Below are 27,203 nucleotides of genomic sequence, written 5' to 3'. Positions count from 1 at the left end.
TAAGTCATATTATTTGATTTAATTTTAAAATGCAAATTCCTGGTCCCTGTTCCATGTCTATTAACATAGAGTTATTGGTCTGGGGCCAGGGAATGGTCATTCTTAACAAGCTCCTTGGGTGATTTCTTTGCACATCATAATATAAGAAATTTACCACACAGCAAGGTGCAACTGTCAAAACCCCACACATAACCAATGTTCTTATCTCTACCCAGATTAGAAGTTACTGAGCTATTGCTGCTGGCCCAGTGACACTGCAAATGTTATACAAAAGTGGGTACAGGAAACATGTGATACGTGGTCTGTGCCATTAAACAACAATGGCGGAAAGGAAAACACTTATACATTTAAAAAATAAAAGACCATATAACCAAGCACTACACTGAATGCTGAAGACAAAGGACCAGGCAGCATAGCCATGTGTTATGAAGATTGGAATACTATTTGCATAAGCACAGTTTAAAGTGCACTTCCTGTGTGTTATCTCATTCAATAGACACACTACTCCTATGAGATTGATGTTGACATCATTCTCCATCTTACAGATGAAAAAGTTGAGAACAAAAGAAGGGAAGGGATTGTTTGCAAGTTGCAGTTATCAAGTGGCAGGTCTTCTGACTGCCAATTTCATATGCCTTCTAAAGGGAAAGATCAATGTGGACTGGAGTAGAATCATTTCTGATTCATGCTGTCTTCATCTGTTTGGGCTGTCATCACAAAATACCACAGACAGAGGAGTTTATAAACAGCATACATTTATTTCTCACAGTTCTGGAGGCTTGGTGACCAAGTTCAGGTTGCCAACACGGTAAGGTTCTCGTGAAGGCCCTTTTCTGGGTTGCAGAATTCTCATTGTATCCTCACATGATGGGAGGGCATAGAGAGCTCTCTAGGGCCCTTTTACAAAGGCACTAATCCCATTCACGAGGGTTCCACCCTCATGACCCAATTGCCTCCCAAAGGCCCCACATCCTAGTACAATCACATGGGGCCTTAGGATTTCAACATCAATTTGGGGAGGACACAAACATTCAGACCACAGCACATGCAAACAAAGGAAATGAAGGCATAAGAAAATATCATCATATAGAAAGGACTGGAAAGGTGCAAACCAGCTCTAACTATGGTTGTTCTTCTCAGGCATCAGGTACACGGGCAGTATGAACTCAGCCCTAACTTCCTGTTCTCACATATTACTCAGTGTCTCACTGCTGGTATCTTACTCTCATCCTCATTTCAAAGACCTTTTAAATTTGGGTAATTAAATGCATATAGTCCCTGGCTATGTACATGGCTATTCAGACTTTAGGTATCTCCATGAATTGATTTTACTGTCTACTTCTTTCATCTCAACCACTATTCTAGAAAATCCCAAGAAAGACATCATATTAATTAATCACTGACTCTCAAGGACTTTTTCTGTCCCTGTGTCAAACACAACTCAATGAGAAGGTATCATGTAGAATCACATTACTGGCAGCACTTACAGGGCTCGAATGGCATGAGGAATACTGACACTCCTTACCCTTTTTCATACCAGTTCACTAGGTGACAATGAGTCTGATATCTTAGGTAAGTTTAGATAGGAAAGCCATCCTTAGATGTGTTCAAAATTTGCTACTGATAACATGGGTAATAACCAGTCAAAGGATAACTTGAGGAGATTGGAGGCCCTACCACACTGTTTTACCATAGATATTATCCTAAGCCAAAAACTGGACCCCCAAAGATCCTACATCAAATCCCTGAAACATGTGAATGTTGACTTAAATGGCAAAATATGTGATTAAGTAAAGGATCTTGGGTGGATCTTCCACTTACCCTGGAAGAGGTGATCCCTAAATGCAATCCCATGTACTCTTGTTTTTTTTAATGTAGAAGAATTGTGGGTTTTTTTGTTTTTGTGGGGTTTTTTTAACATCCTTATTGGAGTATAATTGCTTTACAATGGTATGTTAGTTTCTGCTTTATAACAAAGTGAATCAGCTATATGTATACATATATCCCCATATCCCCTCCCTCTTGCATCTCCTTCCCACTCTCCCTATCCCACCCCTCTAGGTAGACACAAAGCATCAAGCTGATCTCCCTGTGCTATCAGCTGCTTCCCACTAGCAATCTATTATACATTTGGTAGTGTATGTATGTGTTAGCGTACAGTATTTGTTTTTCTCTTTCTGACTCACTTAACTCTGTATGACAGACTCTAGGTCCATCCACCTCACTACAAATAACTCAATTTAAATTCTTTTTTATGGCTGAGTAATATACCATTGTATATATGTGCCATATTTATAAGAGGGAGTTTTGAGAGACACGCAAAAGAGGAAGAGGACACGTGACCAGGGAGGCAGATATCACATATCAAGGAAGGCAGGCAGGTAGGCAGCCACCAAAGCTGGAAGAGGCAGAGTGGACTCTCCCCTTGAGGTCTCTAGAGAGAGAAAGAATAAATTTTGGTCTTTTTAAGCCACCCAGGTGGTGGTAGTTTTTTCCAGCAGTCCTAGGAATCTAGTACACAGATATTATGAAAACTACATCCCCCAGATAAGTACTCTCTAGGAAGTGTCTATCTGATGCCCAAATTGCTGCTCTGTTCTTTATGACAGCACTTGAATAAATTTACATGGGTTATGTTGACTCATCTTTACCACAATTTCTCTCATGAACATCTGTTTTCTATACCATGAAGTGTTTTTCACATTTTTGCAGTAGGAATCAAAGGGGAAAAAAAGCCCTTGCATCAAAAGAAACTTTCAGGGCTTCCCTGGTGGCACAGTGGTTGAGAGTCCGCCTGCCGATGTAGGGGACATGGGTTCGTACCCCGGTCCGGGAAGATCCCACGTGCCGTGGAGCGGCTGGGCCCATGAGCCATGGCCGCTGGGCCTGCGCGTCCGGAGCCTATGCTCTACAACGGGAGAGGCCACAACAGTGAGAGGCCCACATACCACAAAAAAAAAAAAGAAAAGAAAAAGAAGAAACTTTCACCAAATACTGAACTTAAAACCACTGTGTGCGTTTTAGCCATAATCCTGTGGTTCCACAGCTATTATCATGGACATCTTTTTAAATAATCGTTTCCTCTTTCTTTTTCAAAATTTTCTGGGTTATTCTTTACTATACTATCGACCAGATCATTAAAAATATGAGCCACTCACCAACATCTGGTACCAAAAGATATGTATTTAGACTTTTGATGTAAGTTTATGTTGCATTGTTTTCAATTACACTATTTCAATGACATTCCATAAAAACCGATCATTGAAAATTTTAAATAATATCACAAAATTCGGTGAGCTCTCAGTTGTCTATACTAAAATTAAAAAGAAGAAGAGGCAGTAAGCCTAATGGCCACAATTTTTCATTTTGTTTTGAAATTCAATGAACAAGTTGCAGGCTATTGAACTTTCTAATCAAATTTTTCCCAAGCTATCATAAAGATTCATTTAAAATCATTGACTATAAAACAGCTGCATGAGGGAAAAAATTCTAAACTTGCTAAGTAGGAAATGGAGCTCAGTAACCCAAATTTGGAGTTAAAATTGAGTAGTGGAATGGGGGAGTTCAGTGCAATATAGGGGGAATTAAGAATAGGCTTAGCAATAAGGGTCTGATATTTAATCCATTTTACTGGTTTATGGACACCCTCATAGCTATTCTGCTCTGCTCATTCATCAAAATGCTAGAGTGAGGAACAATAAGGAAATAGATATGAAAGTGATTTTTAAGTTAATATCCTACATAAATATGAGGAAAAACAAGTGACGATTTCTGGTTGTTCTTAGAAGATCCGAACTGAGGGAAATGTTGAGGAGCAATATCCCAAGTGGGAAATATATTTACATCATATCAACCTTGAATTGTACATAATATACATACACAGACCAAAATCTAACTATTTCCACTTGACATGATTCTTTTTATACTAACCTTAAAGTCACACTGTCAGCTAGGTGTCTTGGTTAATCTTTCCCAATTATTTTTGGAAGTAAAACATTGCAAGCACAGAAAGAAGCATGACAATAGTACATACTGATGGAAAAAAACTGGAAGAACTGAAGGTGAATGGAAGCCATATAGTGCATTTATGGCATAAATTATATGAAAGTGTTTGATCTTCCTTGAGAGGTCAGTGAACTCTAACTGTAGAACAGATGCACATTGTCCAGCTTCATCTGTAACAACTGTCTGTCTTTCCATCAGGACTGCTAGTTAGAGATTTGTTTTGTTCCATATCCAGCTGCTGTTTTGTGGCACCAATCACATGTGCATTTCAGTTATCACCGAGTGTAAACATGATGTCCATATCTGTGATTTGCATTTGGAGTTCTCGTGAAGTATTAAAAAATGAAAGTAGACAATTGGAAACTGTATATTACAGCATCTCAAAGTTTCTTTGATTTCCCTGAAACTTCGGAAAACACATCTGAGACTTCTCTTCTGCACCAAAAGGGAAATTGCTGCCTCCCCAGTCTGTTTGAACCCCCACCCCGTTCTGGTTGTCAGTGGTCTCTGGCAATTCCTTTCTCCTCTCTGGGCCTCAGCGTCCTTGTCGATAAAAGTAGAGTTTGATTCCTCTCATTTCAGTATTCAATTTTAATACTCAAACTTTAAAAAGTTTCTCCCATCCCCTTATCTTCTTTATTATTCATATTTCAAATGTTCACATCTCACTGTTTATGATTTGAAGTGGATCTGAATCTCTGAGAGCTAGCTCATATTCAAGCTGCAGCATCCTTGAGCTGAAGTTTCAGATCACTCTGTCATCTGGGAATCTTCAGCACTTAGGTTCCCAGAATTTTCTCATCTAAGGCACAGGCAGCATAGCATGATGAAGAGTATGGGCTCTGGATCAAGATGACCTGAATGTACTACCCAGCTCTGCCATTTGTCAACTGTATGATAACTGTAAAGGTACTTTAATCTTGGTGTCAGAGGAAGATAATAATACGTCCCTTGCAAGGTTAGGTTTAATATGTCAAGAGCTTTGCACATGGTATGTGTTCAATCAATACTAGTGCTATTAAATACTGCAGTGAAGGAACATTAGAATTCAAGTGATGTAAGAAATTCACTGAGCTGAAGAAATGTACAGTCCACCTGTGGGAGAAAGGATTATACATGAGGATTAAAGACCTAAATGTAAGGCCAGAAACTATCAAACTCTTAGAGGAAAACATAGGCAGAACACTCTATGACATAAATCACAGCAAGATCCTTTTTGACCCACCTCCTAGAGAAATGGAAATAAAAACAAAAATAAACAAATGGGATCTAATGAAACTTCAAAGATTTTGCACAGCAAAGGAAACCATAAACAAGAACAAAAGACAACCCTCAGAATGGGAGAAAATATTTGCAAATGAAGCAACTGACAAAGGATTAATCTCCAAAATTTATAAGCAGCTCATGCAGCTCAATAACAAAAAAACAAACAATCCAATCCAAAAATAGGCAGAAGACCTAAATAGACATTTCTCCAAAGAAGATATACAGACTGCCAACAAACACATGAAAGAATGCTCAACATCATTAATCATTAGAGAAATGCAAATCAAAACTACAATGAGATATCATCTCACACAAGTCAGAATGGCCATCATCAAAAAATCTAGAATAAATGCTGAAGAAGGTGTGGAGAAAAGGGAACACTCTTGCACTGCTGGTGGGAATGTGAATTGGTACAGCCACTATGGAGAACAGTATGGAGGTTTCTTAAAAAACTACAAATAGAATTACCATATGACCCAGCAATCTCACTACTGGGCATATACCCTGAGAAAACAATAATTCAAAAAGAGTCATGTACCAAAATGTTCATTGCAACTCTATTTACAATAGCCTGGAGATAGAAACAACCTAAGTGTCCATCATCGGATGAATGGATAAAGAAGATGTGGCACATATATACAATGGAATATTACTCAGCCATAAAAAGAAATGAAATTGAGCTATTTGTAATGAGGTGGATGGACCTAGAGTCTGTCATACAGAGTGAGGTAAGTCAGAAAGAGAAAGACAAATACCATATGCTAACACATATATATGGAATTTAAGAAAAGAAAATGTCATGAAGAACATAGGCCGCGATGAAGAGTGGCCCCCGCGCACCTCAACTAGAGAAAGCCTTCGCACAGAAACAAAGACCCAACACAGCCAAAAATAAATAAATTAAAAAATTAAAAAAAGGAACATAGGGGTAAGAGAGGAATAAAGACACAGACCTACTAGAGAATGGACTTGAGGATATGGGGAGGGGGAAGGGTACGCTGTGACAAAGCGATAGAGTGGCATGGACATATATACACTACCAAATGTAAAATAGATAGCTAGTGGGAAGCAGCTGCATAGCACAGGGAGATCAGCTCAGTGACTTGTGACCACCTAGAGGGGTGGGATAGGGAGGGTGGGAGGGAGGGAGACGCAAGAGGGAAGAGATATGGGAACATATGTATACGTATAACTGATTTACTTTGTTATAAAGCAGAAACTAACACACCATTGTAAAGCAAGTATACTCCAGTAAAGATGTAAAAAAAAAAAAAAGAATTATACATGAAATAAGTGATTAAAAATTTTAAAATGGCTTTGGTTTCCAAGTGCCAAATGCATAATAGTGACCATCAGTGAACAAGACGGAGGTTGAAAAGGGGGAGAGCGGGCGTGGACAGGGTAGATGGAAGAAGACTTCTTGGAGGAGGGTAAGCCTTGAGCTAAGTTTGGAAGGAAGATGGTAACTCAGATGAGCAGTGAGGAGGGGTAGAGTCCAAACAGAACACGAGGCCTGGGTGACGGTCCAGAGGGAGAGGAGAGACTCTGTCTGTGATGTGCAGTAGGTAGACCCACTTGGTGCATAGGGTGGAGAAGTGAAGAGAAAGTCAGGAGGCCTGGCCTGGGACATGACCTCTCAAAAGTTAGTTTTATTCTTGCCTGCTGAGGTCTCCCAGACACTCCCCTCCATGCCCAGAGCCTCTGGCATATTTATCTGCTAAAATACTTATTACGCTACACGATAATTGCTTGTTTTATTAAATCTCTCCCTCAACTGGCTAATTTCTTGCTATTCCCATTTTTTTTCCTTTTGGAGCCTCCAGCCCAGGAGAAACAACAGTGGGGTAGAACGGTTAAGAGCTTGTGTTTTGGAGTCTGACAGAGTGAGGATCTGACTCTATTGTGTCAAGGTGATCAAAGTTCTCTGGACTTCTGTTTCATCCTATGTAAATGGAGAGAGTGATACCCACCACAGATGTGTCATGAAAATTAAATTAGATAAGGTATAAAAAGCCCCTGATATGGCTGGTACATGGCACATTGTAAGTGCTCAGCAAATGGCAGCTTATATGGTTTTGCTAGTACCTGGAGTGTGGTAGCATTTGATAAATGTTACTTATCGTGCAAGTGTGCTGTGCAAAGGCAGACACCCACAGTTGGTGGTGAGCTCCGAACAGCAGCCTTGGGAATTAGATACTTTGAATCCATTACTACAAATTCTAATAGAGTATAAATAAATCGACCCGGAGAAAGGCCACTGGGTAACTTTTGTAGGTTTGAAAAATTGATTCACTATGAACCAATGAAACAACAAAATAGTGGAAGCGACAGTTAGCAACTTTGTTTTTATTCTGACTCAGCAATACCACCCTCCTCCATTCTGCGCGTTGAGATGGATAGAGTTGAAGCTCCAACTTGGCGCATTTCCTTAAGATAGATTCAACTGCTCCCATCCTGCAGTTCTAAATCTCCAAATATGTAACCAGTCTTGGATAACAAACCAAGTATTATACTTACCTATCATGGATGACTGTTTTATGAAAACACCAACTTCAAACGGCAGGAAGAAGGAAATAAAAGTCTTAACATTTTGATCAGGATTTGCTGTCAATTTACTGACCTAACAAGTTACTTTTTTAATCCTACATTTCCTCAATTACAAAGGATCATATAATTCTATGAATGGTATGGGTGGGAGGGGACCAGTACTCACTGTGTTTCTGATGTGTCTCCCTTATTCCCACTGGGTACAGCTGCTTATCTTTCTGCTTTGCTAGATTTTCCCGACCCCAAAACATGTTTGACCCTACCCCCGACCTGAGGGGTCTACCCAAAGCTGAGCTGTATCCCTTATTTATTCTGAAAAAGATAAATCATATTTCCTCTCGTTTGACAAGAGTTTGCAAATTGAGTTTACAAGGGAAATAGGCAACAGAAAAATCACATAAAGCACAAGAACAATTATGTGGAGTGTAAATATTCTACACTGATATCTGGTCAAAGATTGGCATGGGTAGGACAGTTGCGGTGACTTCTGAGCCTGAGTTCCCTTCCATCACCTCAATTTTCTCTGGGGTAAATAAGAATTCTTAATGATAATAGCTATCATTTACTGCTAGGCTCTGAAATAGAAACTTTACAAATATTTTCATTTAGCCATTTGAAAGTAAATTTCACTTATCAACAAGGAGCACAATAGCCCTAAGAGGGTGACACTCATATCTATTTTTCAGATGACAAAACTAAGAATCATGAAGGAATCAGTGGAGCTTAGATTTGGACCCAGGTCTTTATTTTACCCAAAGTAGTATTGCCTTCTTAAGTTTACATTTCTGGCCCAAGGAAGGGCTATCTTAGGAATAACCACTTTGCTTCGGGTTCTCTGCTCAGTGCTGAGCTCACCCTTCACACTCCATACATTCTGTTGGCCCCATCATGCTTTCGTTCCCTCTCAACCATATGTCCTCATCCCTGTCCGTCTCTGCAGCAATTCCGTAGACTGCTCAGATGATGCCACACCAAGCCCAAACCAGAGCCAGGACCTTCCTCTCCTCTGATACCCGGACATCTTAGAAGAAACTGGACACAGAAGTTCTCAATTTCCTTCTAGAACCTATCTCTAGCTCTGTCCCAAAACCTGCTTCCAGAGTGTAGTTTCTCTCTGCCATTCCCCACCACTCGGGACCCCCTGTTCTCCTGAGCTTTGGATGGCATCTAGCCCTCCCTGTAAAAGAGGAAACCATTTCCGGAGCCAGAGTCCAAGCACACCACACCGACCTCACAGAAACCTCTCTGCTGCTCTGCTTGAGCTCTGTAGGGTCTGCCTCTGCCAACCCATTATACTCTGACCTCTTCTTCTTGCCTGAATCTTATAGCCCTTCTCTGCCTGTTGCTGAGGTGTGATTTCTTTTCTGAAAGTTGCCGAGTTGACCTGAGAGGCTGGTATCACATGGCTTGCTCCTGGGACAGGATGTAATATGTCACTTCTCCCACTCGAGGAGGAGGCGACCATCTCAGCTCCCTTCTGAAGGCTGGAAAAGATCCCCGAGCCCAGGGAAATGCAGAGCTTACCAGCTCAGTTGACTCTGCTGATACACCTCTTAGGTGCTCTCGCAGCCTACGTGGTGTCCAGCACTCTCTCACAGTTGCACACACTAAAGAATCATATGCATACTCTGAATAAATATAATAACCACTAAGGAAAGGGGAGGGCAATTTCCTTCTGCTCTTACCCTCTGATGAGCAAACTGAAAAAGATGGAGAAAGAAGGACCACCAAGAGTCTCATTTCCTGGGCAGTTTTTAGAATTCCATGCTAAAGACAGATGGAAGCCTTTACTAACATCAAAATCTAATTTTAATCAAGATATAACCCCCAAAGCCTCCTAAAACTTGGACAATTTTATACTGTGCTACTTCTCTTTGATAATCTAATGGTGGTGCTAAATAACAATTTAAAGCCTCAAAGAAAGAGGCAGAACGTAAATAAGCCCACACAATGCTTATCCATGCTTTAAATTTAGGCAGTTGGCCATATATAAGTTCAAAGAAGAAATCACAGCCGTTGCAACCCTCACTGTACTTGCCAAGTGCAAAAGCAGAGCACCTGTATGTTCTGTTGACTCCATCGTCAGAGGCATCCGCAAGCTCTGAAGGCACAGGAGTGCAAATTATCTGTACTACTGCTATTACAAGAAATCCTCATGCCCTTCTATTATTTCTAAAAGTTTACCGTAAAAGTTATTTTTCATCTCTTCCACTTTCATAAAAGAGCCCTTCCTACAATGTGTTCTGGCTTTAGTAAGAATTTCGTGCTTGCCTGGGCACAGCAAATGGTCATCAGATGGCCCAAAGTGTATCTTTCTGCTTTGTTAATGTTTTAGTTTTCTTATATATATTTTTTTTATATTTTAGAAGTATGCATGCTCTTTGTGTTTATCAAATTCTTAGGAAGACTATAATTTTTCCTTAATGAGTACATCTCGCTTGCCCTTGCTACTTTTTTCTGAATTGCCAGCAGAAGGATCCATTCATCTGTAATGTTTGCACAGTTATTGACAAATGGAATCAGTGTCTACCCTGGGAGTGTCCCCCCAAACCTTTCACTCACTCTCATAACGCAGTGCCTTGCATATTGCTTGCTAACGTTGTCAACTAACCCCCTTCCTGAGCCCAGAAAGAATTTAAAAAGAAAAAAGCATTTTCTGAGCTGGCAATGCCTTGTAAACTCCAAATGCCAAAGTTTTAATACATAAGTACATATTATATCCCTGGCATTCATTTGAATGAATGTTTTATCTAAAGCTTTCAAAATGGCCCATTGTCTGACTTTAATTAGCCCACGGTCCCGCCTGTTTGGAGAGCTGAACCGCATTTCCAGAGCTGTCCATGTTCCCCACCCGACCACCTGCTCCTTCACAATTGCAGAAATTTAAAAAAAAAAATAATAATAATAAAGGCAAACCTTCTGCAAACACCTTATTTTTTCAGCTGTCTTATTGATTCTGTAGGGGTTTTTTTCTTTATATCATGAAATCTAAAACATTTCCTGGTGGTGAATCCTTTCACACAGCTTGCAAAAATAATCAGATTTTGCAGCGAAACAGCCATGGCGGGTCCATCTGGCAGAGTTGAAGTTCTGCAGATTCTGCTCTGGCCAAAGTGTACAGGACCATTTATTAATGTGCATCCCAGTAGCTCCTGTTGTTCTAACTTAGCTACATAAATACAAATAGCATTCCAAAGGCACACCAAGACCCAGGGGTTAAATTTTAAAAAAGTGTTTCATTTTGTAACTCAAGCAACAGAAATCACTTTCCCACAAAAGGCAGCCTGGACATAATTTTGTGCCAAGCAGGAGAGTTTTACCAGTAAAATTTCAAGAAACTGTCAGAAATCTGGAATTCTGTAAACAGTGTTACTTTCCAAAGGGCATAAAATAGTTCATATACCAGAAATGCAAGACACTTGGAACCACAGTTTTTTTTTTTTTTATTTGAGATTTACAATAAAGATATGACTTAAATTCTATTTTTAAATTTTTATTAACTGGTTGTTTCAATTACAAAAGTAACACATGATAAAATTTCAAACATAATAAAATAATATAAAATAAAAAATAGAAGTCTACTGACCTTCTCTGCCTACCAATCCCCTCGTTCTACTTCCCGGGGTCACCATACTGAGTTTTATGTGCTGTCTTCCAGAATTTCTCTATGACATTTTATTAGAAAGAAATTAAGCTGTTGCACCAAGTTAATGAACATAAAATCTTAGATATTTACATGTACTATTACAAAAATGCATAAAATAATGTTTTCATGGTGAATTCCTGTCCCCCAAGAGAGAATTTAAACAGACCTTTTTTAGTCTTCATTTTACTTCTATACATTCGAAGGCACTAAGCAAAGCACTTCATCCTTTCATGTCTCCGTCTATGTCAATTACATAGTCCCTGCTGTCACCTGAAGTGGTGATATTGCAAACAAGGTGCACAAATACAATTCTTTCTTTGTGAGATAAATCCCCTATAATCTAGGCTTTAAAGATGCAAGGTAAGTGTTTTTAAGGATATATGTTTCAATATTCCTTCCTCACAAATTCTTATAGGCTTTAGGATTGGACCTACCCAATGCCCTATTAAATCACTTAAGGATGTAGAGTTTTTTCCTCTGTAAACAGGGCAGTATGAGGGAGACACGCCAGGCCCCTCTTTGCACACAGGTATCAGTGGGGAGGATGGGGATAAAGAAGAAAAGAGAGAAAGAGCCCTGGGAATTGGTACAACTGGGACAGGTGGCCAGCAGCCCTTAGCACCCACAGGGAGAGTATCAGCTCTCGCCAGGCTCTAACAGAAAGCCAAATAGAGGTGGATATAAATGTCCCCTCCTGGCCTCCTGAAGCCCCGCCCTACTGAGAGCTCCTCAGACCTGTATCACTGGATCTGTTCAGCTGCAATGGCCCATATATTCACCCCACCAACAATTTCTGACCTATCATTTTCAGCCCCAGATTAAATTTCCTAGAATGCCACTTTCAGCACATCTACACTGCTAAGAGCCACTTAAAGGACCACTGCCTGCTACTGAACAAAGTCCAAGCTCCTCAGCCTGGCTCAAAAAAGCTTCTTATAACCTGGCTCCTGCCCCCTCCTCCAGCTTCTCCCCAGTTTCCCTGTCTGCACACTTCCTGCACACATTTCCTTGTCTCTGACATGCTGTCCACACATTTGAGCCTTTGCTTTCCTCCCCAACAACAATGCCCCTTATCCTATCTGCTTACTGATTTCTTTTCATCCTTCAAAAAGGGATTCATATATCACCTACAATACGATACGTTCAGTCATCCCTCAAGATAGCAACTCGCCTCCACCCCTACCCTCATCCTAACCCCAACCTCCTCCCCCTACCTGCACTAAATCATGGTTAGAGTAGATCTAGTAGAATCCAGCCTATGCCACTCACTAGCTTTGTGACCTTGACAAGTCCTTATACTGCCTATTCGTTTCCAATCTGTAATCTAGAGATAATAACTTACTACAGTCTATTTCATTGGTTAATGACAAGGCTTTAATGACATAATGCGTGTGAATCTTTAGCATACTGCAGAGCATATAAAGCACACAAATGTTAGTTGTTACTAAAAGTGATGAAACACATAAGTAAAGTGCCTGATACAGAGTCTGGCATGAAGTAGGTATTCATAAAATGCTAGTTCTCCCAACCCTTGTTTTTATTACTGCACCAATTACATATATATTTCTGCAACTCTCTTCTTTTTGAAACTGTGAGCTCCCTTAGAATCCATGCCTTATTCCTCTTTGTATTTCTGGGAATTACCACAATCCTGATACATAGTAGGCATACAATATATTTTTTTAAGATTTTTTGATGTGGACCATTTTTAATTTGAATTCAATTTGTTACAATACTGCTTTTGTTTTATGTTTTGGTTTTTGGCCCCGATGCATGTGGGATCTCAGCTCCCCAACCAGGGATCGAACTTGCACCCCCTGCATTGGAAGGTGAAGTCTTAACCACTGGACCGCCAGGGAAGTCCCCACAACATATTTTTATTTAATCAATTAAGTGAAACTTCTGCTCTGGGTAAACCAACTTGCTTGTTATTCCCTGAAGAAGAGCCATGTTTTTCCATACCTGTGCTTGGTTCACAAAATTCCTTGCACCTGGGAGCTTCCTTTCTCCACTGCATCCTCTCATCTTTCAGTGCCAAATTCAAATCCTTAGCACATTGATTTGCCCCTTTTCTCACTTCCAGAGTATGTAGAGCATGGACCATGCACCTGGACACTAGGTACGTACTGTTCTGTACCATGAGCTACTTTTTCCTGGGTATGTCTCTATCAGTTACTTACCGCTGCATAAGAGCCCACTGAACCTTAGTCATTTATAATAATGATTTATTATTTCTCACAATACTGTGGGTTGGCTGTGTACTTCTGTGCACTCATGCAGTTGCATTCAACTGGAGGTCCAGCCTTGTCAGAAAGTCCAGGATGGCTCCTTCCATGTCTGGCAGTTGGTGCTAGCTGTCAGCAGAGTGCCTGGATTTGCTTCCACACACTCACTCATCCTCCAGGAAGCTAGACTGACTTTTTTTTTTCTTAATACATTGGGGTTTTTTTTTAATTGTTTTTAAATTTATTTTTTGGCTGTTTTGGGTCTTCGTTGCTGTGCTCAGGCTTTCTCTGGTTGCAGCGAGCGGGGGTTACTCTTCCTTGCAGTGTGCGGGCTTATTGCGGTGGCTTCTCTTGTTGTGGAGCACGGGCTCTAGGCACACGGGTTTCAGTAGTTGCAGCACACGGGCTCAGTAGTTGCGGCACATGGACCCTAGAGCACGTTGGGCTTCAGTAGTTGTGTCTTGCGGGCTCTAGAGCTCAGGCTCAGTAGTTGTGGCACATGGGCTTAGTTGCTCCACAGCATGTGGGATCTTCCCTGACCAGGGATCGAACCCAAGTCCCCTGCATTGGCAGGCGGATTCTTAACCACTGTGCCACAAGGGAAGTCCTAGAATGACTTTTTAAGAGGAAATTGTAAGGCAGAATTTCAAGCAAGCAAAGGTGAAAGCAGCAAATCCTCTTGAAGTTTAGACTCTGAAACTCACATAACATCACTTCTGCCACATTCTATTAGTCACAAAACCATCCCAGATTCAAGGGGTATAGAGATAGACTAATTTGTCAATGGGAAGAGCTGCAAAGTAATTCTGGCCATATTTAATCCACCACAAATGGCTTGTGTCCCTAAGTAGATACTAATCTAAGCCCTTGTTGCATTTTTTCTAGTACCTGAAACATTCAGCATTGTGCCTAGCTTATCAGAGGTGCCCGGTAAATATCTTTGGTTTGGTGGAAGGGCTAGTGCACAGAACCTACTGGTTAAAGGAGAATAAATTTGAGAGTCAGAGAGTTTGGGTTTAAATCCTAGTTCTGTAATTTATTAAATAGATAATTTGGGACACATTACTTAACTGCTCTGATGCTTGGTTTCCTCTTTTGTAAACTTGAGATGATAATATCTACTTTATAATAAGATAACATCATATAAAGCATCTGGCACATGGTAGTTGCTTAAAACTCTAGTTCCTATTCATTATGAAGTGTTTTTTCTTATTCATGATTAAATTACTATGTATCAGTAACTCAGATAATGGGTCCATAAATCAAAACCTCTTTCAAACTTTGCAAAACTAGTAAGATTTATTAGAACAGGTATGGTATAGTTTAGTCACTGTATAAAATTTCACACCAATCAGAATGCCCCAGTTCTACTACATACTTGTCACATTAACTAAGGCATCTAATTCTCTATGCCCATTTTCTTTTGGAGGAAGAAGGTATTCCATCCTAACACAGGTGTCCATTTAAAAGCTAACAGCATTATATCTGGCCTTAACTTTACATTCATTTCAAAGTTGGAGGAAAATCATATGACTTATGGTGGGTCTCAAAACAGATATTAAAAGATGGTTTTAAAATGTTCAGTATTTCATCAGTTCCACCTCTCTCCCAGCCATAGATATGATGACAATGAAAAACTAAATATACTGTGAATTCCTTGAAGAAGGATCACAGCTATTCACAAGTGGCTATGATTTTTATTTAAGCATTAATAGCAATATATTTAATTTTAAAGAGACACTTTCAAACTATGTAATCAGAATTTTTAAAATATACAGCAGTGTGAAAAAGCTTATGCTACTTGGAGCTCTTTTCCTTAGTACATTTCAAAATAGTCCTTCAACTAGGTTGGCATCTAAAAATATTATAGGGTCATAAAAATGACAATAAATGTACTGAACTCCTAATCTTATCACTTTACTACCATGGTGACCTGTTGGTTCAAATTAACTCATTTTCATGGAGGGGATTTGGGGGCAGCTGTGAGGCTGCCTGTGTTAGCTACAGGAAGTTGCAGACTGGCAAATTTCATTCAAATGTAAACCTCTAAATTTGGCTACTTGGCATTGCAGGATCCTGTTGTTTGCAGTATGCAAAATAAAAATTATATACCATCTCGCTTGGCCAAAATTTATGGGCTTTTCGATATTAATTTCAATATTACTTCTGGAGAAATAGTATGGTGAGATGCAACTGCGTGAATATAATATCTTTGTTTCTTTTTAATAAATTTATTTATTTATTTTTGGCTGAGTTGGGTCTTCGTTGCTGTGCATGGGCTTCCTCTATTGTGGCGAGCCAGGGCTACTCTTTGCTGCGGTGTGCAGGCCTCTCGTTGCGGTAGCTTCTCTTTGTTGTGGAGCACGGGCTCCAGGCGCGCGGGCGTCAGTAGTTGTGGCACATGAGCTCAGTCGCTCCGTGGAATGTGGGATCCTCCCAGACCAGGGCTCAAACCCTTGTCCCCTGCATTGGCAGGCGGACTCCCAACCACTGCACCACCAGGAAAGTCCCAAATATAATATCTTGAACAAGGTGAAAAGGAATGTGTTTTCCCTTCACATGAGCAATGATAACTAGTGTGCATGCCGAAGGCTCATGTTTTAAGCTGTTCTTTCTCAACCTATAAATCTGGGACGCCAGCTCTAAAATCTATCCAGTGAAATCCTTCCCAGTCTCAACATACGCCCTTTAGATCTCGTCTATGTTCTGTGAGACAAACTGAAGTTATGTGTTATCATTGGTTTTTGTATTACTTATCCATCTAAATATTTCCCAGGCCACCATAGAGAGCACAGCACTAACTACAGCTTTAAATAATTAAATGGAAATGTTTTATATCATGGTGGTGGGTCATAAGAGTTTGTTAAAGTGCTCAAAATTCATCAAATTTTATGCTTAAAATTTGTGAATTTTATTATATGTAAATTATACCTTAATAAAGCTGACTTCCCCCCCAAAAAGTAGAATATCCACTGAAGGACTAAAGAGTGTGTGTGTGTGTATATATATACACACACACGCATATATATATGCAGGGTAGTTTTTTTTTAATTCATTTATTTTTGGCTGTGTTGGGTCTTTGCTGCTGTGCGTGAGCTTTCTCTAGTTGCGGTGAGCGGGGCTACTCTTCATTGTGGTGCACGGGCTTCTCATTGCAGTGGCTTCTCTTGTTGCGGAGCACAGGCTCTAGGCGCGTGGTCTTCAGTAGTTGTGCCTCGCGGGCTCTAGAGCACAGGCTCAGTAGTCGTGGCGCATGGACTTAGTTGCTCCGCGGCATGTGGGATCTTCCCGGACCAGGGACCGAACCCGTATCCCCTGCATTGGCAGGCATTCTTAACCACTGCGCCACCATGGAAGCCCCCCCAGGATAGTATTTACACACAGGGAAATACAAATCTCACTAGTTCTTTGTGAGCTTTTATATAATTATATGATCTCTATGAGTGTCCCTAAGTCTCCTTTATACTAATATTTTAAACTATGAAGTTTTCTGACTTTTATTTTCAAGTTATGAAAGCTCTTGGAAGGCAGTATGCTGTGGTAGTTAAGAAATAGGCTCTGGAATCAGAAAGTTCCTTGTTTGATCCCACCCACCACCACTAACAACAACCCTACCTACAAGGGAACCCGAGTTATTTTCTCTGTTTCAATTTACTCATCAAGATGAAAATAGCATTACTTATCTTCTGGGGTGGTTGTGATAATTAAATGTTAGTAGATATAACACATTTGGTCATGTGCCTAATGGTGTGCTTATGAAATTACTACAAGTGCGTGCTTATGAATTTTATTTATAATCTAAATCTCTGCTGGAAAATGTTGGCAGTCATAGAAAAATAAAAAGTTAAAAATAAAAGCTGCTGTGGTTAAAACAGGACAGTATCTACTTCTAGTTTTAATACTTAGGGATTTGACTCTGTTTCAGATAGTCAACAGTCTGGAGGTGGGGAGATTTGTACCCAAAACAAAATAGAATCCTGCATAAAACAAATTTTACTAATTTGTTGGGCTGGCTGGAAGTAAGGGAAATCACCAAAGCTAGGGGGTTTGGGGCAGGGGGTGTTGGGTTGAAGGTTAGCATGGAAGGTGGGGAAAATGTTTGAACAGAAGTAAGGACACAGAATGAAGAGAAGTTGATCACACCAAAAAGGCAGATTCCCCTAAGGAAGGGTGTTCAAATTAGCCTGATACATGAAGACTGGTTCTTGAGCTATTTTTGCCAAGACTGGGGAGATGAACCTGGGACAGGGAACCTGGAAGGGAGCTGCCTCCAAAGCAATATAAGCATAACTCTTCTGGAGAAGCACAACCTCAATTTAGGAACCCAGATTTTCACAGATTAAGGTCAACCAGATATGAGTTTCAATCAAAGATCACCAAATGCATAAGGAAACAAGTCACTAAGAATGACAGTCAACATAAACAATAAAGTTAGGGCTTCCCTGGTGGCGCAGTGGTTGAGAGTCCGCCTGCCGATGCAGGCGACATGGGTTCGTGCCCCGGTCCGGGAAGATCCCACATGCCGCCATGGCCGCTGAGCCTGCGCGTCCGGAGCCTGTGCTCCGCAACGGGAGAGGCCACAACAGTGAGAGGCCCGCGTACTGCAAAAAAAAAAAAAAAACAATAAAGTTAAATTCTCAGGACTTTCAGATATTAGAACTACCAAATACAAAATAAATAATAACATAATACATAATGAACACTCAACAAAAAACCAAGCAAAATTTTTTAAAAATCAATGGAAATTTTAGAAATGAAAAAATATCTAATCATTGATACCAATAAATTTCAATGTTTGTGTTAAACAGTAAATTAGCTACAGTTGAAGAAGGAATTAGTGAACTGGATGTAGAGCTGAAGAAATCTATACCCATCTATCCCAAAATATAGAACATAGAATCATGGATATAGAGGAAGTAACAAAAAGTTAAGAATATATAGGGGATAAAAGTAAAAGATTTAACATACATCGAAGACCCAGAAGGAGAGAATACAGATAATACAGGCAAGGCAATATTTAAGTAGAGGATAGTTGAAACTTTTCTGAAAGACATGTACCCCCAGCCACATGAAGCACACCCTATACAAGCAGAATACATTTTAAAAATCTACCCCAAGGTAAAATGAGATGGACTTGAAAAACCATAAAGACAAAGGGAGTATATTAAAAAGGTAGTCAGAAAAGAAAGAAAGATTGTTACAAAGAATAAGTTTAAGGTTAATAGCAAACTTCTCAACAGCAATCATGGAAGCCACAAGACAATAGAGTGCTATCTTTAAAGTGCTGACAAAAGAATAACTGTAAAGTTACAATTATGAACCCCAAAATAGTATCTTCTAAGTACAGGGCAAAAGAAATTATATTTTCAGATAAATAAAAAACTGAAACAGTTTACCACTAACACCACCTACAGGGAAGGAATTTTCTAAAGGGTTATTTCAGAAGAAGGAAACTTGAATCTAGAAAAAAATTTTGGAGGACAGATAAGCAAAGAAAATGATGAACATGTAAGGAAATCTAATACAGATTTACTTGATAAAATGATGAAAATAATTATGAAGTCTAATTTGTGGAGGTTTAATAAAAAGAAACAAGCTAAAATACAAGAAAATACATACTCGTGTAAATTAGGAGAGGAGCAATAAGAGTTAATGTCCTAAGGATCTTGTCTGTCAGTGGGAGGTTTAAGATACTGTTTGTAGGGACTTCCCTGGTGGTGCAGTGGTTAAGAATCCACCTGCCAATGAGTGGGACATGGGTTTGATCTGGGAAGATCCCACATACCGTGAGCAACTAAGCCCGTGTGCCACAACTACCGAGCCTGCACTCCAGAGCCCGCAAGCCACAACTACTGAGCCCGCGTGCTGCAACTGCTGAAGCCTGCACGCCTAGAGCCCGTGCTCCGCAACAAAAGAAGTCACCGCAATGAGAAGCTCGTGCACTGCAGTGAAGAGTAGCCCCTGCTCTCCGCAACTAGAGGAAGCCTGCACACAGCAAGGAAGACCCAATGCAGCCAAAAATAAATAAAATAAAATAAATAAATTATTTTAAAAAGATACTGCTTGTCATCTTTGTTAAATACGCAGGTAAAATTTTATGACTAACCATAAAGAATGGAAATAGAGTGTTTACTTTCCACAGCAGGTAAAGGGCAAAAGTATGCAGAAGAAACAAACACAAGAGCCTTCTTTTCATCAAATAATAAATAAAATCAACTAGGCTAGTAATTATGAAAGCTTTGTAGAGTCTTCAGGTATTAAAATTGGGTTGGGGTGGGAGGTACAGTGCTGGCAATTCCACAGTAATAATTAAAACTGGGCAGAAGAAGAAGAAGGGGTATAAGAAGACTGTTTGGTGGCAATGGTGGTGGTAGATGGTGGTATTGGTGGTGGTAGATGCTGCAGGGGCTGTGTTGGCACAGACTGAGTTCTGTCATGCCTCAGGCAGAGGCCAGGGCAGAGCCACAGCAGCTGATGAACCAGTGCATGGCTGACAGGTGCCGATACTTCTGTCCATCAGGTTGGACATATGCACTGCATCTCACAGAAGACTTCCTCCTGGCCCCAGCCTTGGCCAGAGCAGTTTAAGGGAGCAGGCCGGGAGGAAAAGATGCAGAAGAGCAGCAGGACATCTCCCCAGGCAGCACCCAGGACAGCTACCACCCTGCCACACCCTGCTTACCCAGTGAAGGAGGCTGAGGCAGAAGCCACAGGGAATGGGCCCTGGCACAGGTCTCGGAGGAAAGACCCAGATGGACAGAGCTGGAAATCAGAGGGAAACACTGGATAACATGGGCCCTGGCAACATGGGAAAATGTGCCCAAACACAAGTGCTTCTACAGTTAATCAGTAACTCCTTTCCTTCCCATATAAGAATCACAGTACCCTGACCTACACCCATCTCTGACCCTGCATGCCCACGAGTTCCCTTCTGCCATTTGCCATTGTTAATTTATTAGAGAGTTTGAGATTAGCAGAGGCAAACTATTATATATAGAATGGATAAACAACAAGGTCGTACTGTATAGCACAGGGAAATATATTCAATATCCTGTGATAAACCATAATGGAAAAGAATATAAAAAAAACATATATGCATAAATGAATCACTTTGCTGTACAGTACAAACTTACACAACATTGTAAATCAACTATATGTCAATAAATTAAATTTAACAAAAAAAGAAAGTGTTAACTTATTAAATAGGAAAACATGTTTAGAGGAATATACCATAGATTTGAAGAGACATAAAAATGCATCTGAGTGATAATAGCTAATACTTACATCCTCCTTACTCTAAGCCAGGAACTATTCTAAGTGCTTGACACATAAAATCACATTTAATCTTCATGTGCCCAAGATCACACAGCTAACAAGAGGCAGAGCTGGGATTCAAACACACACTCTGGTTCCAGAGTCTTCACTCTCAAATACTGGGCTACTTCTGAACGGTTGGAGGACATTTTGCCTGAAGAAGATACAATTCCAGTTTGGGGCTATGGATGGAATGCTTGTACCCCACCCCCATAATTCATGTGTTAAAGCCCTCATCACTGGAAGCAACCTAATTGTCCATCGACAGATGAATGGATAAAGAAGATGTGGCACATATGTACAATGGAATATTACTCAGCCATAAAAGGGAACAAAATTGAGTTATTTGCAGTGAGATGGATGGACCTAGAGGCTGTCATACAGAGTGAAGTAAGTCAGAAAGAGAAAAACAAATACTGTATGCTAAGACATATATATGGAATCTAAAAAAAGCCCTGATCCCCAGCGCGATGGTATTTGGAGATGGGGCCTTTGGGGAGGTAGTTCAGTCATGAGGGCAAAGCCCTCATGAATGGGATTGGTGCCCTTATAAGAAAAGACACGTGGAAAAGATGATCTCTCTTTGTGCCACATGAAGACACAGTGAGAAGACAACCAACTGCAAGCCAGGATGAGGGCCCCCAGAGAACCCGACCTTACTTGCACCCTGACCTCAAACTTCCAACCTCCAGAACTGGGAGAAATGTTTGTTGTTTAAGCCACCACGTCTATGGTATTTGTTCTAGCAGCCCAGACTGATTAAGACAGTTGAGAAATGATGGGTTATCTTCAGATATTTGAAGAGCTATGTATGGAAGAAGGGTTTACCTTATTCTGTATGGACCAAGATTAGAATTAAGAACATGACTCTTTTCAGCCTACTTTATCACAACTGGAGGTCTCCAAAGAAAAAATAGGCTTTCGCAGAGGGTGCTGAGTTCTCCACCACTATAGGCTAAATGCACCCAGGGCTGATAACATGGAGAGTATTTCAGCCTTGAGTGGTAGTTGAATGAGACTCTCTGCAAAATCTCTTCCAACTCTTGAGAGTTTGTAGGATTATTAGGGTCAAGACTAAGTGTTCAAATCCGAAGAACTGGATGTTGAGGACTCACCTTTTACAACAGCAACATTGTTCCTGGGCATCTTGGAGCCAGAGCTTGCATTTGGATATCTTAAGACTCTACTCACCTGGATACCCTTCCTTCAGCACTCAGCTTAAGCATCAACTCCTCCAGGATATGTCCCCCATCCCATCCCTAATACTGGCTTAGGTGTCCACCTCAGCCCACCTTACTTCTAAAATGCCACTTCTCACACTACACCGAATTATCTGTTTCATTATCAATCACTCCCTGTATTAGTGTCCTAGGGCTACAGTAACAAATTACCACAAATGGGATGCCTTAAAACAATAAAAATTTACCGTCTCACAAATCTGGAGACTAGAAGTCCAAAATCAAGTTGTCGGCGGGCCAGGCTCCCTCAGAAGGCTTTAGGAGAGCATCCTTCTTTGCCTCTTCCTAGCTTCTGGTGGTTGCTGGCAAACCTTAGTGTTCCTTAGCTTGAAGTTGTAACTCTCAGATTTCTGCCTCTTTCTTCAGACTGCCTTCTCCCCTCTGTGTGTGTGTCTCTGCGTGTCTCTCTCCTCTTCTTATAAGGACAACAATCATATTGGATTTAGGGCCCACAATCCTCCAGGACGAACTCATTTTAATTTAACTAGTTTCACCTTCAAACCTTCTATTTCCAAATAAGTTCACATTCACAGGTTCTGGTAATTAGGACTTCAATATATCTTTTCAGGGGACATAATTCAACCGACAACATCCCTCAGCCTCCTATGCTCACTAACCTGCGGGATCTTTGACGCCTATTTTTATTCCACATATTTTTATTGTGTCTATGATGGATCACACTCTGTTCCGGACACTGAGAACAAGTCACAGTCAAGGTCTCTACCCTTAGTGAAGCTTCCATTCTACATGGAGGCAGACAGCTTAAAAAGTGGCCATTCAATGTTAAAACCAAATACAAACATATTTGTGTGTGCATGTATGTATTTATATAAATCTTTGATATATATTTGATGAAGGATATTAACACAAACAGTAAAAAAAAAGATAAATTATTTCATCTAAACTGTGCTTTTTGGCAAGTTTATCAGAATCTAAAACTTTGGTTTCTCTCTGTCCCTTGTTTGTTTTCTGGTATTGTGTTCTTAACCCTCATTTGACCCTCCTCTAAGCTAACCTCTCCTAAAATGTTTCTTAGTAGCAGAAAATAAAGCTTGTAGAACGTATTCCTAAACTTTTTTTAAGTTCAAACTTGCAACTAAAGAAGAAAACACTTGTGTGTTTTAGGACACTGTCTTCCAGGGCAGTGTCAGCTCTACTCAGCCTCCGTTTGGCCCGATGCCAGGTGAGTATTGCAGTTCAAGGGGCAATTCCTTCTCTTTTGAGCAAAATCAGGCATTTAGGCTTCTATTCTTTCATAGCTGCCTTACAGCACTTGCAAAATTTTGCAGCTTTAAAACACTTATTTTTAAAATGTAAAATCAGGGAAAGCAGACCTCATTCAGTCATTCCTGAATTTGGAACGCATTCCGTCCAGCATAAGCTTATTGGGCAAAAGCAGTATCAATTAAGCCTTTGATACAGTTTTAAAATGTTTAAGATTCTGGCACTGTGGTCTGATAGATTATGCACATGCTTCAGAACAGAAAGAGAGAGACCTGAGGGCAGGTGGAATAACAATTATTTATTGGTGCTTTCTATATGCCAGGCACTTAGTTCAGCACCTTACATTAATTTTAATACATATGTCTCATTAAGTACTCCTGTTGGGATGGAATAGGAGAATTCTTAATAATAATTTGGGGCACTCTCATATGTGTGTGTATACACATGTAGACACATACACACACACACACACACACACACACGTTCCTTCCAGATCCCAAACTCAGAAGGGCATATGGTTTCTCAGTAATTTTGGTAACCTTCAGAGCTGGAAAAGGGAAAGGGATAAGAGCAGGAGACGATCCCACATATCTGAATGTCTCTATGCTGTGTTTCCCAATCATATTTATTGTCACTGGAATGTGGTTGTATCTGCTCCATTCTACAGAAGAAAATTTCTGCAGCCTCTGTTATCATCTAGAATTATTCTTCCTCTTTTTAGGGAGAAAAATACATGCTTAAAAAGCAAAGGGTTTTTTTCTCTGTATTTTTTTATTTGGAAATTGGAAATACAGACATGAGATCCTAGAAGCCTTGTTTACTTATTCTTCATTCTGTTCTCAGCCTTAACCACTACTGTGGATATAAATTCCTGGCATGAAACGAAACCTTATTTATTGATATTAATTTTCACTTGCACAGATGTTTTTTCTGGAGAATTATGCTTACGATGAAACCTCTAACTGCAGCTTTCAAATTCATGAGCAGATTAGAAGTTTGGGGCTATAGAATTTAAGATGAAAGTGGAGTGGGTGGAATTATGCTTTAAGTTTCTACAGGGAATTTTGATTTCCTCTGAATGAATGAATAAATTCACATGTAATTTTTGAACACAGTATTATACGACTGGGTTTACAGAAAATGTGTAAGACATAAGCTCTGCCCCCATGGAGCTTGCAGATGGATTGGAAAGAGGGCTGTAACTCAGGAGAGAGAGTATCGAGCATAATACGAAGTGCCACATCAGGTGGCAGGGGCCAAAATGCTGTGTCTGGAGAGTCATGTATGACTGAGTCAGTGTAATAAGAAGGAAGGTCTTGATGAGTCTGTCTTCTCTCCCTGTGGAAGAGTGGGCAGGGTGGGCAGGGACAAAGCTCAGAAGCAGTCCACTGTGTTTGGGAAAGGTGACAAAGACAAGCACCCGCATCACCCTCCCAGCTCAGCCTCTTTGTGACCTGAGGGAGTAGGTCTTAGCTAATTGGATCACACCCACCACCAGCTGGAAAAATAAAAATCAGTTTTACAGCCCTTGAGTCTGTGCTCCTGACCACGTTCAAAGTGATGAAGGGTTTCCTGCTACAACTGAGCTACGAGATCAGAAAGTCTTTAGCTAACACATCTCTTCTCCTCTGGGACTATTTCACTGGCCTTACCTTAAATGAGATTCTTCTCAGTTTCAGCCTCTCCAGGTTTCCACCAAGGGAAGCTTTCTGTGACACGCATTCCCTTCTCTAGCTTGCAGTGCCCAGGGGAGCTGAGTGAGAGACTCAACGTGGCCACAAGAGGGCAGCAAATAACACCAGACTCATCAAAGCCAGAAAACATTTTTTGTGGTCCTCTAACTTTGCTTCACGGAAGCAAAGCAAGCAGCAGTTTCTGGTGCCTAATAGGTGCAAGTCACGGCCAGTGTACAAAAAAATTAGAAGAAGAGTACGGCCTGCCTCTGATTTGGGGCGGGGTTATTGTCTCACCTTATCTAGAGATGCTGAGTCTCACATAACATGCCCCAGAAGCAGCCTCTTGCAAACGGTCCTGTATCTATGGGGACAGAACTCAGAAACTGTGAAAAAAGTACTTCATTAGATGAAATGTAAATGCCAAGGGCTTCTTATTCTATCTCCTTAAGCCCAAAGAGATAGAATAAGCACAGCGTCTAGCACAGCACCTGGCACACTGAAGGTGCACAAGAAGTGAGAGACACTGAACAGTTATTGCTCCATCTAAAGCGAACTTATCCCCGAAGGCAGAGCGAACTTTAAATGTATGAATTATTTGGGCTGGACCAGTTAAAAGAGGTAATGCCGCTATAGTTAATGCCTTTCAAGACATTTATCTATTTAAATGTTGGCCTTGGCATCGGGCCTGCGTTGGAAATACCATTTCACACGTGGAGAGACCTGGCTGCAACAGAGATGCCTTGACTTCCTCCAAGGAAACAACTTTTGCCCGTTTGTTTTCCCCTTGGCAACAGGCTCACCGGTGATGTCAGGTTACTATGGTGTCAGGAGATCCCTCCTAACCGACTTGGACTTCCACAACAGTAAACAGTTCGCAAACGATGCTTGCACCCGAACTGTGGCGAAGGACATTGCCTGCGAGTCCTCGGCAGGGCAGGGCCACCAGGCCCACCTGGACTCCTACTTCCCGGAGCTCTACGGGGATCACCGCCCCACGGCCCTGACCCCCAACAGCGGCTCCCTAATCAGCGCCTAACCCCTGCCACAGCTCCTGCCGCTGCCCTTCCCCAGCGAGCCTGCACACTTCGTGCTGGTGAGTATGCAGAGGCTTAATTTAGGGGGTCACTAACGTCGGGGCTCCCGCGGCCCTGGCCAGCCTATGTGCTTAGCAACCAGGTCTGCTCGCCCCGGAGACCCCCGGGAGGCTGCTCTGTGCCGCCCCGGGAGATGCCAGGATCCACGCCCAGGGAGCCCTCCTCAAAGATCCGTGCCAGCCACGCGGCAGGAAGCTCTATCTAGGGATTTGGGCGGGGACGACTGATAAAACAGGATATATATCCATTTTGTTAATACTTTACCGATTGTGCCAGATGTTTCCCCATTATTCCTCCCGTGCATAAGGAAAGAGCACTGAAGTTACCTCGCAGACAGCGAGGCTGTCAGCCAGGGCAGGCGCATCAGGACTCCTCTCGCCCTCCCCCTCCCTGCCTCCCCGCTCCCACGATATTTCTACCCTCTAGAACCTTGTTCTCTCGCATTCCTTCCAGAGACGAGTTCATAAAGATGAATACTAGTAAATTTCTTATACTGTAAAGCCCTCAACCACAAAGGCATGAATCTCTGGAGATGGGATTTTAGACAAAACAGGCTGTGGGAGAGTAGGAATTAACATTATTGAGTATCTACTACAGCCAGGAACTTTTATGTGCACTTGTTCATTTAATACTTGCAACAACTCAGGGTATAGTTATTAAAGCCCTATCTTACAGATGCGCAAAGTGAAATACTCAGAATCAGGAAGGTAGTAAGTGGCCCAGCCATGAATTGAAGCCAAATCTTTCCAGCTCCAAGCCTATGAGGTTCTACCCCCTTGCTCACTGAGGACAGGTAGCCTTCCTAGCCCTCTCAGAAGCCCACTGTGTAGCTTAGGGTCTACTTCTTCCAGGAGTAAATGATGAAACGCTGTCAAAATGTTCATTTTATTATCTTCACATTTAATGTTTTCTGGGGAAAGGACTCTCTCTCTCTCTACACACACACACACACACACACACACACACAA

General features: G+C 41.1%; 1 protein-coding gene across 1 annotated transcript in view; it reads left to right on the top strand.

Moving 5' to 3' along the window:
- Positions 1-27,203, top strand: part of POU2AF2 (POU class 2 homeobox associating factor 2) — a 33,065-nt gene that overhangs the window by 5,243 nt on the left and 619 nt on the right. The window contains 2 exon segments of the mRNA XM_065882346.1: positions 23,382-23,424; positions 25,936-26,234. Of these exon segments, the coding sequence (XP_065738418.1) occupies positions 23,382-23,424; positions 25,936-26,234 (342 nt within the window).

This window comes from Phocoena phocoena, chromosome 8 (genome assembly GCF_963924675.1).
Source record: "Phocoena phocoena chromosome 8, mPhoPho1.1, whole genome shotgun sequence".
Classification (NCBI taxonomy): Eukaryota; Metazoa; Chordata; class Mammalia; order Artiodactyla; family Phocoenidae; genus Phocoena; species Phocoena phocoena.
Note: the sequence above shows the minus strand (reverse complement) of the source record. Positions and strands in the feature narration are given on the sequence as shown.